The sequence below is a fragment of the Dipodomys merriami genome, unplaced genomic scaffold, assembly GCF_024711535.1.
Source record: "Dipodomys merriami isolate MVZ:Mamm:240054 unplaced genomic scaffold, mDipMer1.0.p SCAF_3, whole genome shotgun sequence".
NCBI lineage: Eukaryota > Metazoa > Chordata > Mammalia > Rodentia > Heteromyidae > Dipodomys > Dipodomys merriami.
In genome coordinates, this window is record NW_027204492.1 from 66,108,422 (window position 1) to 66,123,373 (window position 14,952).

At 41.2% G+C, this 14,952-nt stretch overlaps 2 protein-coding genes across 9 annotated transcripts in view; both read right to left on the minus strand.

The window, feature by feature from the left end:
• The window catches only part of Arhgef9 (Cdc42 guanine nucleotide exchange factor 9), a 230,862-nt gene that overhangs the window by 115,611 nt on the left and 100,299 nt on the right, over nt 1-14,952 (minus strand). The window contains exon 1 of one of the 8 annotated variants that reach the window (XM_070040201.1): nt 4,486-4,619. The exons of 3 other annotated variants lie outside the window; for them this stretch is intronic. In XM_070040201.1, the coding sequence (XP_069896302.1) occupies nt 4,486-4,494 (9 nt within the window). In that variant the 5' untranslated portion in view covers nt 4,495-4,619. Of the gene's footprint in view, nt 1-4,481; nt 4,620-14,952 lie in introns of those variants that run through there. 4 more of the 8 variants (XM_070040205.1, XM_070040204.1, XM_070040200.1 and 1 more) reach the window with 4 other exon arrangements.
• Nucleotides 4,696-5,319, minus strand: LOC138840245 (uncharacterized). The gene has a single exon (XM_070040206.1). It carries the CDS (start codon nt 4,874-4,876, stop codon nt 4,697-4,699), a length of 180 nt encoding a protein of 59 aa, XP_069896307.1. The 5' UTR covers nt 4,877-5,319; the 3' UTR covers nt 4,696.

Below are 14,952 nucleotides of genomic sequence, written 5' to 3' on the forward strand. Positions count from 1 at the left end.
ATGTAGCTTCACACTAGCTGGGCATGACCAACTCTGACTCCCCCACTTACCTCCCTGTTGGAGAAGCAGACCCACTCTCATCCCAACATCTCAGCTTTTCTTTCCTCATCTATAAAACTGGGAATAACCACTTAGTGTGGCTGATGAGATGCACAAATTAAAAAGGATGTAAAATTACTTTGTAAAATTCACAGGCCCATGTGCTGACAAAGGGTTGTTAATACAGCCATTACTGTACTGTTTCCCAAGCCTTTTCTCTCATGGAGGCCATTTCTCCCTCTCAGTTTTTTCCATTTTGACTATGGTCCCAGGGCAAGCATAAAATAAACTAAATAGATCCACCTATGGACAGCAAGGATACACTCTGGGGACATATTGAAAGACTAAGCTTTAATAAAAGATTCTTGGAAAGCCAGAGACTCAGTTGGCCCAGACAAGTTGAAAAGCTGGAAATAAGGACTACACCGTCTAAAATTCACTTCCTCTAGCCCCATTTCTTGCAATAAAGCCAGATGCCTTGTGGGAGGTCTTCTGAGGAGGCAGTTAGTTTGGAAGAAAAGGCTTGATTTTCATGTAAACACATACTTTGGCACCATCCCTGTGATTCATATGACCTCTAAATGTGACATTCAACGCTGTGCATATTGACTCACCACAGGCAATAGAGCACCTCACCAACAGATCTGTTGGGATCCCTTAGCTCTCTAGAAGCTGAATCTCATACATACAAGTGAGTGAAACTATTCATCAGGGCCACAATCAAACTTTCCCAATTTATCCAACCCTCCCCAGTTCAGAAACTACTGACCATAGTAAGAACTCCTCCCAAATTCCCCATCACAACTAGGCAGAGCAAGGTTTCCCCCCCAAGTTACAAACAAAATCAGAGCAAACTGCAAAAGCAGATGTTGCAGGTTCTGACAGATGGAGGCTGTCTTAAGAGAAGAAATGTACTGTTCAGTTTGTTCCCACTGAGCTATCGTTTATCTCTCTCTCTATGATGAAGCCAACATTTAGGGTGAAAAGAATATTTCTGAAGCCCTTCACACTGCCTGCACTGAAGCTATTCAGTGAAAGGGACTAGTTAATTTTAAGGAGAGGATAGTTGGGTGAGAGGAATTTGAACTCATGAGTATTCTGATAAAACAGTCTTCACAGCTGGACAGCTGTGAATATGGTTTCTAGGCACTGGCAGGCAATGAGGGTTTTATTCTTTTTTTGAGGTTTCATTCTTTGTCCTCTCCCCAAGAGCATCTCTACAAGTCCTGCTGTGCTCCAGCCCTAGTTTATCCAAACAGTAGTGTCTGGTACTTTAAAGGGTGGGACCTAGAGCTCAGTGGGTACTGAGTAATGCCCTGGTTGCTAGGATACCAGTAGAAAGGCATTTAAAAAATTTCCTGGGTGGGGAACTGGGAACCAGAATCCCTGAGCTGGGATTTTGCCCCCTCTTAGTAGCAAAAGCTTATTTTCTACTCAAAGGGATCAGAGAGGAGGGCAGGGAATAAGCTTTATCTGGAAAAGTTGGAACAAATCAGAGAAGAAAAGCCCTCTTCCTTACTTCTCACCTACTTACAATGGGGGCGTAGGAGGAAGCAGTGTCTGGGGAGGGAGGAAAAGAAGAAGGGGAAAGATTTAAAAGAGAAGGTAGGAGAGGGAGGAAAAAAGAAGACATGTTGAAATGCATAGACTTGTACTCTTCTGGGATGCATTTCTCATTTTCTCTCTCCCCTTCCCCCACTTTTTTCTCTTTTTGCATCTCAAGGAGAAATGCCAAAACCTTTAGGATTCACACAGTAAAAAGTCACACTGCCACCTTTTGTTCTCTATTCCCCAAACACCCTTCTGGCTACTCTAGGGTGGCCTGCCATCTGGCTAGCAACATCCCCTCAATGCCTAGAGATGAGTGAATAGGGAAAATATGAACCCTCATCAGCTAAATTACTGATGTAGGGTTCATTCACGCTATCCCTCTAGCCTCAAGGGTTTTAGATAGTGGGAGGAGGATTGGCAAGGGTGACACTCATCCACCCAAGCAGCATGTAAATATCCTCACAAGCCCCAGAACAAGAAGGCCATCCAGAACTGTGAAACTCAATGCTGTCTTTCCTTATTCTTACCATAAGCCCCATCCATCCACGCTCAGGAGTGTCCACCCATAACCACCCACATACTGCCATCACCCTACATACATACATTCCCAAAGACTTTCTGAAAAGAGTTTTCCAGGCACCCTGAAGAGAAGGCATTTCATGCACTACAGTCATAAACCTAGGTCAAAGCATAGCAACCTTAGAGACTTTCCCTTAGAGTGAAAAATGACAAAATGATTTCTAGTGTGGCAGTTCTCATTTCCTTACCATGCAGCTATACCAGAAATCCCTCAGGTAAACTTACTCTGCAGATACCAACAAACAGATATTCTTATCCCCTCTTCACGTCTATCACCCCTTGGTTAACAATTCATTTTCCTTTTCATTTGTCTTTGCAGTTCACCCTTTTTTGACTTCCAGTCTTATGGATACCCAAAATCACAGAATGCAAAAACCTGGAAGTCACCTGGTACAACCATTTCAAAATGTCAATGTTATAAGGAACCTCATACGCACTGAGAAAAGAAAAAAATGCCCAAGGTCAAACAGCTGCTGAATGGAGAAAACTCAAGTCTGCAGCTGCCCAGCACAGAGCTTTTCTCACTCTCCAACTATGAGTGAAAACAAGGTGCCTGGATACGACACAAGCTTACTTTAAATACTGCCTCTGAAACTAACATATTTCTTTAAAAGCCTTACTAGATTCTCATTGCAAAGGAACCAATTCTTGCCCCCTACCTCCTCCAGCAGTCCTCAAAAAGGGACTAAAGAATAATTAACAAGAATCAATGCCAGCAAACTTCCCAGATCATGCTTCTACCATGTTATCAAATGGGGGAGGGAGAGCGACTCAGCTTCTCGCCCACACCAAGTCAACCAGAGCCCAATTTAAGGTTCAAAACATCGACTGACGCCATTAAATAATACTGTCTGTGTTGGTTAGGACAATTTCAAGGGCCCCTTCACAGCCCATCTCCCTTCATAGTCATTTCCAAACAGATTGAACAACAGGACACAGAACTTGACAGCATAATGCTAAAAGATCTGCACATCACACATGAGCAGCTGCCCACATAAGTGTAGCAGGAGCATGTGTGTGGGCGTGTATGCGCCCTGATTCATTGCTACATGAGCCAGAAATGGCACTATTTCAAGTCAGGTAAGCAATGGAATGAGGGAGACCTGCCTACATCAGCAAGGGGGGAAAAAGTATTATGCACACTGGCATCACAGATAATTTTTTCCTAGTTTTGCCAAGAGCTTTCTCCAACAGAAACTGAAATTTGAAAATAACAATAGCAATAATAAGATACACCACCACCCATGACCATATATGACAAGCAGACAACTTAAACTGGAAGGCTGCTTCCAGTTTATATATTTTCTCAGCTCTTATCTCATTATAGACTCTCCCCCTGCTCAAAACTCTTAATTTAGAATATTACATACTTTCAGTTCTGTGAATGTTTCAATTAGAGATCTCTTCTTTTAAAGCATCAAATAAGAAGAAAACAATAGCACTGCTTTCTTCTCATTAGCGCTATCAAGTTCTATTTAAAAGGTAGTTCAAGAACATCATTGTAAACGAGATTACCCCAAAGGAGCCGTATCCAACATTATTATTCCCTAAGTAAGGCAAAACACTGGCTTTGGGTTTTTTGGATGAGACACAGAAAAAAAGCCTTCAAACTCAAAATTGAGGGACACAATTTCTGGGAAATGAAGCTCAAGCATCTCAAAATCCTCTCTAGCCAAAGCAAAGATCACAGTATATACTTTCAGCTCCTATTTCATGATTCTAAAGAAAGTGACATACTTGAAGAAATGTTTTAAAGTTGGCTGCATTCCAAATTGGATAGCCCTGGACAGCAAAATTAGATTCAAAGGACACTGTCACCAAGTGCCAGCTCAAGGTACCCACCGCATCACTTTCCAAATTTCTGCTTCTCAATTGAGACCAAAGAATCATTTTCCCCAAAATCAGTATCTCGCATCAATTTTTCACCTCTAAAGATGCACAAGATTGTCTTTCTTAGGATGCGGAAACTCATCATGCTCTTCCACAAACCCCTTCCCCCACCCTATCCCCCCAAACAAACCCAAATGCACTCCTGATGGCAAGAGAAAAATTTAACTAACATTCTCTAAATGAAGTTTAAACGTAGTTTTCAACAAAATGAGTTGATAAGACACCAAAGAGCGAAGCCACTGTTTAAGGACGCAAAGCTTGCTCTATGAACGTCACATACATGAAGAATGCACACACTCGCATGCATACCTAAATAGAAAATATTTCAGTAGCAACAATTTCACTCAAGCAATAAGCAACTACACACTCAGGCATACTCAAAAGACAAGACATGACAAAAGATTTAGGGAGAGGTAATATACCAACGTCATACATATCACAGCGAGGCCATGTTGAAGCTCAAAACGATTTGCCCCCTGAGTAAGAAAGCTTGCTCTTTCTCTCCCTCTCTTTCCCTCTCTCGGACTGTCTCTCTCTCTCTCTCTCTCTCTTCCCCCCCCCTCTTTTTTTTTTCTCGGTGGCTCTCGGGATGAAATCAAAGCAAGAGTTCGTAACAGCTCAGGTGGCTGGACTCCATTCAGCGAGTTCCCAGGAAAAACATGAGTATGACATTGACAAGCAGGAGGACTACAATCACAGCAAAAACGACTACAGTTTGCACATCCAGGGTCATGGTGCAATGCAGAACACTGTAGTGTTCCAGGTGGGGGGCCGGCAGATTGGGAGATGTCAGTCTCTGTTCTGTCAGACTGTCCATACAGCCACCATGCTAGAAAGGAGAGGAGGAAGTCGGAGGGGGTTAGGGATGGTTTGGGTTTGGGCGCCCGAGTTTGGTAGGGTGGGGGAGGGGGGTTGAAGACAGGGGCTCTTGTTTCCCCCCTTTCAGGATTGGGCTGATCTTTCTTCCCTAGCTGAGAAATCTTAGCTTGCGCTGAAGACCGCAGAGTCCAGCATTCTCTCTCGGGCGCCACAGAAAAAGCAAAATCCTGGTTTGCAAAGGGAAAGGCGGGGGAACCTATCAGAGGTCCTCCGGCGCCTTCTGTCTGTCCCGGCGTGCGTTTGTCCGTCCGCCTGCCTGGCTACCAGTCAGTCTCTGTCTCCCCTATTCTCTAGTCCGCTCGCTCTCTTCGTGGGATTCCCGGCTGCCAACCACTCTTTCTGGCCCTTCCTCGCTAGCCCTCTTCCTCTCCTCTCCCCACCCCCCACCTCAGCGGGTAGGCTGCCTTTTTATTCACGCAGAGACTGCGGGCGCCTGCGTGAGGCGCTGACAATGGCTAATGACACACTTGTTGGCCAATAAGGATTGCTGCAGCTGCGCGTTCGTTGCTTGGAGGCGGGACTTCAACTAGCATGCTAGTCGCGCCAGCCAATCGGAAGACCCCAGACTCCCAAAGCTGGCTCGCTCCATTCTGACTAGCGGGAGCCACCAGCAGCCAGTTTTGGCTTGGGGGTGGAGGAACTGCTTGGGGGTAGACTACTGTGGGGAGGGAAGGAGGCATAAAAAGAAGTGGAAGGAGGGGAGGTGGAGGACCAAATGGGATTAAGAGAAGCGGGTATGGTAAACAGAGTGAAGACTCATTTGGAGAGATCATGGGAAAGAGCAAGAAGAAAAAAATGGGAAGGTGGAAGAAATGGCATATAGGAAAAAACTGAAGGGCGAGGAAAAAGTATAAGCGCCAGTGGGTCACACCTGTAATCCTTAACTACTCTGGGGGCTGAGATCTGAGGATATGGTTGGAAGCCAATTCTGGACAGGAAAGTCCGTGAGACTATTTACAATTAACCAGCAAAAAGCAGGAAGTGGAGCTGTACCTCAAGTGGTAGAGCACTAGCCCTGAGCAAAAAAACTCAGGGATAGCACGTAGGCCCTGAGTTCAAGTCCCAATTCTGAGACAAAGAAAGGGAAAAGGAAATGTGGACAAAAGATAGGTAGGCAAAACCTAGAGGAGAGCTTTTTGGACCCTGTGTAACAAAATATACTTTAGGCCACTGCCTAGAGAATTTTTAGACAACTCATAATTAGCAATAAAAATTCTACAAACCAGTTCTGTGGAGAACCACACTGACAAATTACCTAAAATCCAGTTTTATTTGGGTTTCTCTCTTTAAAAAGTTATCGTAAGTATCTCTACTAGACCATTTAGTATCTAATGGAGCTGCCCTGGCTCATGCTTACCCTAATTATGGATGCTTCATGCAGTGACAGTGAACATGCACTCTTCTACAGTGCTGGGTACTAAGAAGGAAATCCACTTAGGACTTAAATATTTACCGTGGACGAACTTCTATAGAACTTGTTTCAAATCAGCATCCAGTTCAGTGTTTGTGAGAGCCTACAAAAAGCAGGCCCTCAACTATCAAATTTATGTCTAGCCATAGTGCTTGGGTTACAGTGTTATTTTTCAGTACCTCCTTTCCCATCTCTGGGCTTTGGTTCTATCACACAGGACTTAACACTTATCAAAGAATTCAGGGAAACCTCATTTCAAAAGGTACAGTTGGGCACTGGTGGCTCATACCTATAATCCTAGCTGAAATCTGAGTGAGGATCGTGGTTCAGCCCAGGCAAGAAAAGTTCATGAGACTCTTATTCCCACTTAACCATCAAAAAGCTGGAATTGTAGCTGTGGCTCAAGTGGTAGAGCACCAGCCTTGGAAAAAGCTAAGGGACAGTGCCTAGGTCCTGAGTTCAGGCCCCAGTACCAGCATACACACACAAAAATAATGAAATAAAATAATTCACTCCATTTCCTTCCAAATTTAACAACTGAAGCCTCAAGTGTTACCATATTAGTTCCTCCCTGAGAATGAAAGGTTAAGGTGAGTTCCATCTGTATCTTGCCAGTGTAGGTCATACAACTCAGGAAAAGGGATGTGTTTGGAAAAATGTGGTAAGCCTCATGAAAAGGTGGTGAACTATTTGACCTCTACAGGTGTAGAAAAGATCTTAGAGAAATTAAGAAAGGAAATGGAAGAAAAATAAAGAATAAAAAATACATTCTAGAAGGACCTTTGTAATTATTAATAATGAAAAGGCTACCAAATAGAAAAAGACATTTTAATGTACAAACAAACATGGGGTGATAATAAGTGTGTGATTATATGAATCAGACTCATAAATGGTAGAAATTTTAAAAGTGTTGTACATTGAATACAGGTTCCAAAGTCCTAGATTCCAAACAGCCTAAAGTTGTTATTCTAATTGCAAGGCATTACAACAAAATGTTGAAAAGAAAATATTTAAGATGTCTTGAATTCTGTGATGGGACTTCCTGATACACAGAAGTTGACAGACTTACTCAAGATCACACCATACAAGACGGAAACTACAACCAGATCCCTTGACTCCTAGTTCAATAGAGTTAGCCTAAGTGTAACCTGAAATGCTAATATTATTCTGGGAGTCACCTCCTAATCTAATTTACAACTGACAGAAGAAAACATGCCTTGCTGCTTCCTTATATTTTAAGAAGTTTATCTAAATTCAGAAATATTTTTACATGTTTTAAAACCCAGGGAACATGTTATGGAAAAAGTACTTAAGATTTGAAACAATATTTTGGAGCTTTTGTTTTTATACCAGTACTGGGGCTTGAACTCAGAGTTTCACATTCTTACTTAGTTTCTTCACTTAAGGCTGGCACTCTATCACTTGAACCATAATTCCACTTCCAGCATTTTGCTGGTTAACTAGAGATAAGAGTCTCTTAGACTCCCCCGTCCAAGCTTGCTTCCAACAGTGATCTTCAGATCTCAGCCTCCTGAATTCTCAGCTAGAATTACAGGCCACGAGAGCACGGCCATAATGGTAATTATTTGGAGGCAACTGGAACTTTTCCTCCTCTGTGATAGCTTAGAAATCTTCAGATCCAATTGTATTCATGAATTTCCAAAGATCCTTATAAGAATGAAGAGATTTTGGAATCTATTTTGAGGACTTATAAAAGTCTATCACAAATCATGTCTATAGGGCTGGGAACGTGGCTCAGTGGTAGAGCGCTTGCCTTGCATGCATGAGGCCCTGGGTTCAATTCCTCAGCACCACATAAGCAAAAAGAACAAAAGCCGGAAGTGGCGCTGTGGCTCAAGTGGTAGAGTGCTAGCCTTGAGCTGAAGAGCTGAGGGACAGCGCCCAGGCCCAGAGTTCACGCCCCACGACTGGACCCCCCCCAAAAAAAAAAAAAAACAAAGAAAGAAATCATGTCTATAGATGAAAAAAAAATGTATTTTAACCCATATTTGATGATGTTAAGGAATTATTAATTGTTTAAATGTGATAGTGATCTTTTGGTCAAATTATGCAAACAGAGCTACTGGGGAAAAGCTTTATGACCTTGGACTTAGTATCTTAAACATGATATGAAAGCACAAGCAATCAAAGAAAAATGTACACAAACTCACTGGGCATCAGTGGTTAATGCTTATAATCCTAGCTACTCAAGAGACTGAGATCTGAAGATCAGTTTAATGTAGCCAGTTAGATAAGACTCCAAGTAGATGAGACTCATACTTTTCCAGTTAGCAAAATGCCAGAAGTGGAGTTGTGGTGCAAGTGGTAGAGCAACAGTCTTGAGCAGAAAAAGCTTACACTACAAATCCTGAATTCAAGCCCAAGTACTGGCACCAAAAAAGAGAACAAAACAAAAACCACTAAATGGGACTTTTTTTTTTTTTTTTTTTTTGCCAGTCATGGTGCCTGAACTCTGGGCCTGGGCACTGTCCCTCAGCTCTTCAGCTCAAGGCTAGTGCTCTACCACTTGAGCCACAGCACCACTTCCAGCTTTTTCTGCTTATGTGGTGCTGAGGAATCGAACCCAGGGCCTCATGCGTGCAAGGCAAGCACTCTACCACTGAGCCACCTTCCCAGCCCCCTAAATGGGACTTTTTAAATGTTAAACTTTAGTATTTCAAAGAGCACTATCATGACTGTGAAAGATAAACCCAAAGAGTGGGAGAAATATTTGCAAATAGTGTATCTGATATGAGACTTGTTTCTAAAATGTGCAAAGTCCATTTATAAAACAAGTAATACAATTTCAAAATTTTCAAAAGATCTGAATAGACTTTTAGCCAAAGAAAGGATCAGTTGAGCATATGGAGAAATATTCAATATGGTTAGTTATCACAGAAGTTCAAATTAAATGCAGAAAATACAAATGAAGGATATTTACCACAGCATACTATAATGTGACTACTATTTACACACTCTCAAATGGCTTTAATAAAAGTACCAGATAAAGGACAGAGATGTAGATGATTAAAAAAACCACATATTTGCATAGCATTCAGAGACCTTGGGTATCATTCACAGCACTGCCATAAATGTGGGATGGAAAGAAGAAAGGAAAAAAGGGAGGATGGAAGGAAAGAAGGAAGGAAGGAAGGAAGGAAGGAAGGAAGGAAGGAAGGAAGGAAGGAAGGAAGGGAGGGAGGGAGGAGGGAAGGAAGGCAGGCAGGCAGACAAATTATAAGTGTCATGGAGGCAGTGGAGGAATTTGAACTATTTGAATTATTAAATTCACCTGGGAATATAAAATTGTAGAACTGCTTTGTAAAACTGTCTAGCAGTTCTTCAAAAAGTTAAACATAGAATTACAATTTGACCCAACAAATCCATTACTAGGTATATACCTAAGAAATGAAAACATATCTGCACAAAAACTAATGTATGGATGTCCTATAGACATGATATAAAATAGTAAAACAAAAAAGTGTAAATAATTCAAATATCTACCAACTGATAAATGAATAAACAAATGTGGTATATCCATACATTGGATTATTATTCTGCCAAGAAAATAAAATATCGATAATGCTACAACATATAAGAACTTTGAAAATATTCTGTAATAGAGGGGCAGATACCAGATACCCAAGATTTTCATATGACTGTGTTTATATGAAATGATCATACACTTAGAATAAGTACTATTTCATAAATACATAAGTGTATTTATGTATTTGCTAGGTTGCAATGTAAAATATTTTTTTTCTCCAGACAATGGTCAAAATAGTTGGAAAGCTACTTTTCTAGGTTATATTGTGACAGATTCTAGCTATTATGAGAACGCTGTAATGCAAGCAACTAGAATCTTTTACTAGAAAAGTTCAATCTTAACATAGCTTTACTTCCTCACAATCTTTTTTTTTTTTTTTTTTTTTTTTGGGTCCGGTTGTGGGGCCTGAACTCTGGGCCTGGGCGCTGTCCCTCAGCTTTTCAGCTCAAGGCTAGAGCTCTACCACTTGAGTCACAGCTCCACTTCCGGCTTTTTTCATTTTGCTTATGTGGTGCTGAGGAATCGAACCCAGGGCCTCAGGCATGCAAGGCAAGCGCTCTACCACTGAGCCATCTTCCCAGCCCCTTCCTCACAATCTTTTGACCCATTTGTAAGAGATGCTTAAAAGCTGCTTTTTTTCTGGGCCTGTGAATTACTAAAAGCAGGATAAAAGTTGTACACCCAGCTCTCCACTTTGCATCTGGGTCCTTTGTTCTAAGCCATTCTATCTTGCTGTCACCTTGGACTCCAGGAAGGACAGGATTTACTGATAAATATCTTGTGATACAAGGTATACTTGTCCCTTAAACAGACAATGCCTTCTTACCATCTGCAGTGATCAGCAAAACTGCCCAAAGAAAGTGAATGCCCAAAAAGCTCAGGAAAACCACCCATCAGGCAACAGTGACTGATTCATTCCTGCCCCCCACCTCAAGTGATAAAGCTATAACAGTTTCTCCAAAACCCTTCCAGAGTCAAGACAGTGATAATGGTCAATAACTGTGAGTGGGAATATTTAACCATTATGAATACCCCTTGCCTCTGTCTATTTAAGTGTATACTTCATATCTGTACCCCCAAGATATGGCTGAAAATACTGTCCGTATTAAGCAAAAAATGCTAAGGGACAGGATGCCAGGCCCTGAGTTTAAATCCCAGTACCAGCACAAAACCAAAAAACAACCTTTCTTCTCCTGAGTTCTGTCTTTGGGAAAATCAAGTCACATGTTGAAACTAAGCCAAAATCTATCCATAAACCCTGCCTTTATTTCACCTTGCCAAAAGCTAACTGTTCTCCAGATCCTGTTTAATTTTATTATTCCTTAATCTCTCAATCTCAATCTCTTCTCTCAATCTGTCACTTGATCCTTTCTCTTCCTGCTGCTAATATTAATCAGATCCCCATTTTTTCTGATGTTTTATCATTTACCATGTGGTTTCTTGTGCTGCTCTCCCTCCCCATTCAGCTCCTATTCGCTGGTCCAAATTATCTTTCTGAAAAGCACTTCTGCTACTATTAATTCTCTGATGGATTCTGCAGATTATTTGTTAAAGATATATATTGTCGGGCTGGGAAGTTGGCTCAGTGGTAGGGAGCTTGCCTGGTGTGCATGAGGCCCTGGGTTTGATTCTTCAGCACCACATAAGCAGAAAAAGCCAGAAGTGGCACTGTGGCTCAAGTGGTAGAGTGCTAGCCTTGAGCTGAAGAGCTGAGGGACAGCACTCAGAGTTCAGGCCTCAAGACCACCACCAACAACAACAACAACTATATCTTTATCTCTATCTATCTGTCTATCTATCTATCTATCTATCTATCTATCTATCTATCTATCTATCTATCTATCTATATTGTCCAAACCTACATTCCTATATTGTTGAAAAGCTAAAAGCTGAAAACTATTTCCCAGGCTCATTTACAGCCTATTTGGATGTGATAAATTTCTGCCAGTAACAGAAACATCACCAATATTAAAAAAGAGGTGGTAGGCAAAAACCGTCTTTGATGCTTCTGTTAGTAAACACCAGAGACACTGAATTTTTATGTTTTGTGTTATCATAAATGCTAGTGTCTTCACTAGTTCTGAGGATTTTGTGTATGTGCTAGTATTGGGGGCTAGTACTGGGACTAGTAATCAGGGCCTTGGCCACTGGCCCTGGGTTTTATTGCTTAAGGCTGGGACTCTACCACTTGAGCCACAGATCTACTTCTGGGTTTTTGGTGGTTAATTGGAAATAGTCGCATTGTCTTTCTGGCCTGTGCTGGCTATGAACTAACATCCTCAGATGTCAACCTCATGATTAGTTAGGAATACAGGCATAAGCCCTTGGAACCTGGTAGTTCTGTGTATTTTTCAGAGCTGGATAATAAAACTTTTTTTTTGCACCCCAGGAACTAGCATATGAAATGATAACCAAGCCAATAGTTAGGGCAATGACAGATTCCAGATTCCAGATCACAGATAAGGTCATATACTCCCAGAATCCCTGATACGTCACCTACTTGTATCTGTCACAGATAGCTGCTACTCTGACATTTGTTGTTTTGACTATTAATGGAGACCCAGCATAAAACTTGTTCCTCCAGCCCATAATCCACCAATTTTGTATGCACTTGGTTTTCTGTATTGAGACATGTTCTGCTAAAAAGAACTAGAGTGCTTTATTTTCTGCAGCTGAAAATTGATTTACATAACTCCTCTGCTCAAATGCCTTCAATGGCTTCCCTACTGTTCTTAAGGCAAATTCTGTAGCATGACATACAAGGTCCTGCCCACAGGGTGTCCTTTGGCCTCTAATCTCAGCTCTTACCAATGGTCTTATTCTTTTTCTTTTTTTAGTCCTATAATAAAAGCTTGTTTTATTCATTTTGTGTATGTTGGTTCATACATAGTAAATAGTTTCATCATGACATTTTCATATAGAACCTTGAGCAGTTCTAATAATAAGTAAGTACCAGGGTATTATGCCTCATGGTTTAGTTAAACTATTGCTCTCCTTCTCCGGTCTTTTACTTCCTCCAGAATGCTTTCTCTACTATTTCCTTCCTTAAAATGCTTTGGATGGCCAGGTGCTGGTAGCTCATGCCTGTAATCCTAGCTATTCAAGAGGCTGAGATCTGAGGATCACAGTTCAAAGCCAGCCCCAGCAGGAAGGTCTATAAGACATTTAACTCCAATTAAACAGCAAAAAGCAAGAAATTGAGCTGTGGCCCAAGTGATAGAACTCCAGCCTTGAGCAAAAAAGCTAAGGGACCATGCAATCAAGCCCTGATTTCAAACCCCAGACCAGCACCAAAAATGCTCTAAATGATATTTTCTCTCCTATTGGACCCTGTGTTTAGCTTGGTGAAACCCTCACTCAATTCTATTATAATTGTTTCTTATTTATACAATTCACTGGACTATAAAGCTGGGAGTATAGAGACCATATCTGTCTTGTTAATTTCTTTCTCTTCTACACCAAGCACAATGCCTGATAGCAGGTGCATCAAAAACACAGTGCATGAATTGTCTCTACTCAAAGAAAAATATCTTCCAACCAGAGAAGGAAAGACTTTATGCTACCACAGAGAAAACCTAAACCTTCTTATTCTGGGTTCCCAAAGAAGAAAAGCAATTTGTCCATGATTATTGTTAGCAGAATGGGAACCAAAATGCTTCCACCTAGAGACTCAAAAGTACTTTTCTAAGCTGGGCACTAGTGGCTCATACCTGTAATCCTAACTACTCAGGAGGCTGAGCTCTGAGGATTATTATAGTTTGAAGGTAGCCCAGGCAGTAAAGTCCATGAAATTTTTGTTACCAAATACCAGCAAAAAGCTAGAAGTAGAGCTGTGGCTCAAATGGTAGAGTACTAGCCTTGAGCAAAAAAGCCAAACAAGCAAAGCCCCAAGTTTAAGCCCCAGAACTGGTACACACACAAAAATGTACTTTTGAGAATTCACCAGATCTCACTCTACACGAATTTGTGTATGGTTAGTTTTCTAAGTGGCCATTCAACTGTGTTCATATTTTTACAATAAAGCTAAAACTAAAATCAAAACAGAATCTTCCACATTTTCAATGGAAATATCCTCACCTCCAATCCATCCCTTCTTCTGACAGGTATGAAGGTATCAAAAAATCTCTTATTATATCACAAAACCAATTACATCCAGTACAACATTTACAATCCCTTCTACAGCATTGTGTTCATCTAGTATCAGCTCCATGGGCCATGATGATGAGAAGATTCCTCCATCCCAAGACAACTCTTTAATCTTTGAGACCATCTCAGTTGTCAGAAAGTTCTTCCATTTCTATGTTCTAGATGTTATCACTACTGTTGATACCACCACAGACAGATGAGAAAGTAATCATTCCATGAGAAGGCACAGAATAGAAATACTCCCAAATTTACACTATTTCTCAATACACAAAGGCAGCTCAACAGTAGAATACAATAACTGTAAACATTAAATTCTTTTTTTATTTTTTTGTCGGTCATGGGGCCTGAACTCTGGGCCTGGGTGCTGTCCCTCAGCTCTTCAGCTCAAGGCTAGTGCTCTTCCACTTGAGCCACAGTGCCACTTCCGGCTTTTTCTGCTTATGTGGTGGTGAGGAGTTGAACTCAGGACCTCATGTATTGAAGTCAAGCACTCTACCACTCAGCCACCTTCCCAGCCCAACATTATATTTTTAAAAAGTGATGAGCATTGCTCCAAGTCCTCTATTTTACTTCATATGTATATAACTATATGAGATAATCTTCTATTGTTTATCTTATTTTACAGATGAGAAAATTGGGGCAGAGTGAGTAGAATCCATATAAGCCCAGACTGGCTCTAGAGCCTTTTCTCTTAAACACAATGCTATACAAATGTCCCTAACTGACATGTCTCATCTTTCTATAGCATCTGATAAGACATGTCCTGGGTCATAGGAATAAACCATTTCAATGTTGTAACTTGGATCCCAATGTCTGGCCTTTCCCAAATCTGAGATCTCTTAAATCTGAAATCCTTGCTTTGTTGTAGGGAAAAAGCAACTTTTGACTGTCCTTTGCTTCTTCTTCTTTT

Excerpts from the sequence above, each read along its gene's own strand:
- LOC138840245 (XM_070040206.1), bottom strand. The coding sequence starts at position 4,876 with ATGGACAGTCTGACAGAACAGAGACTGACATCTCCCAATCTGCCGGCC.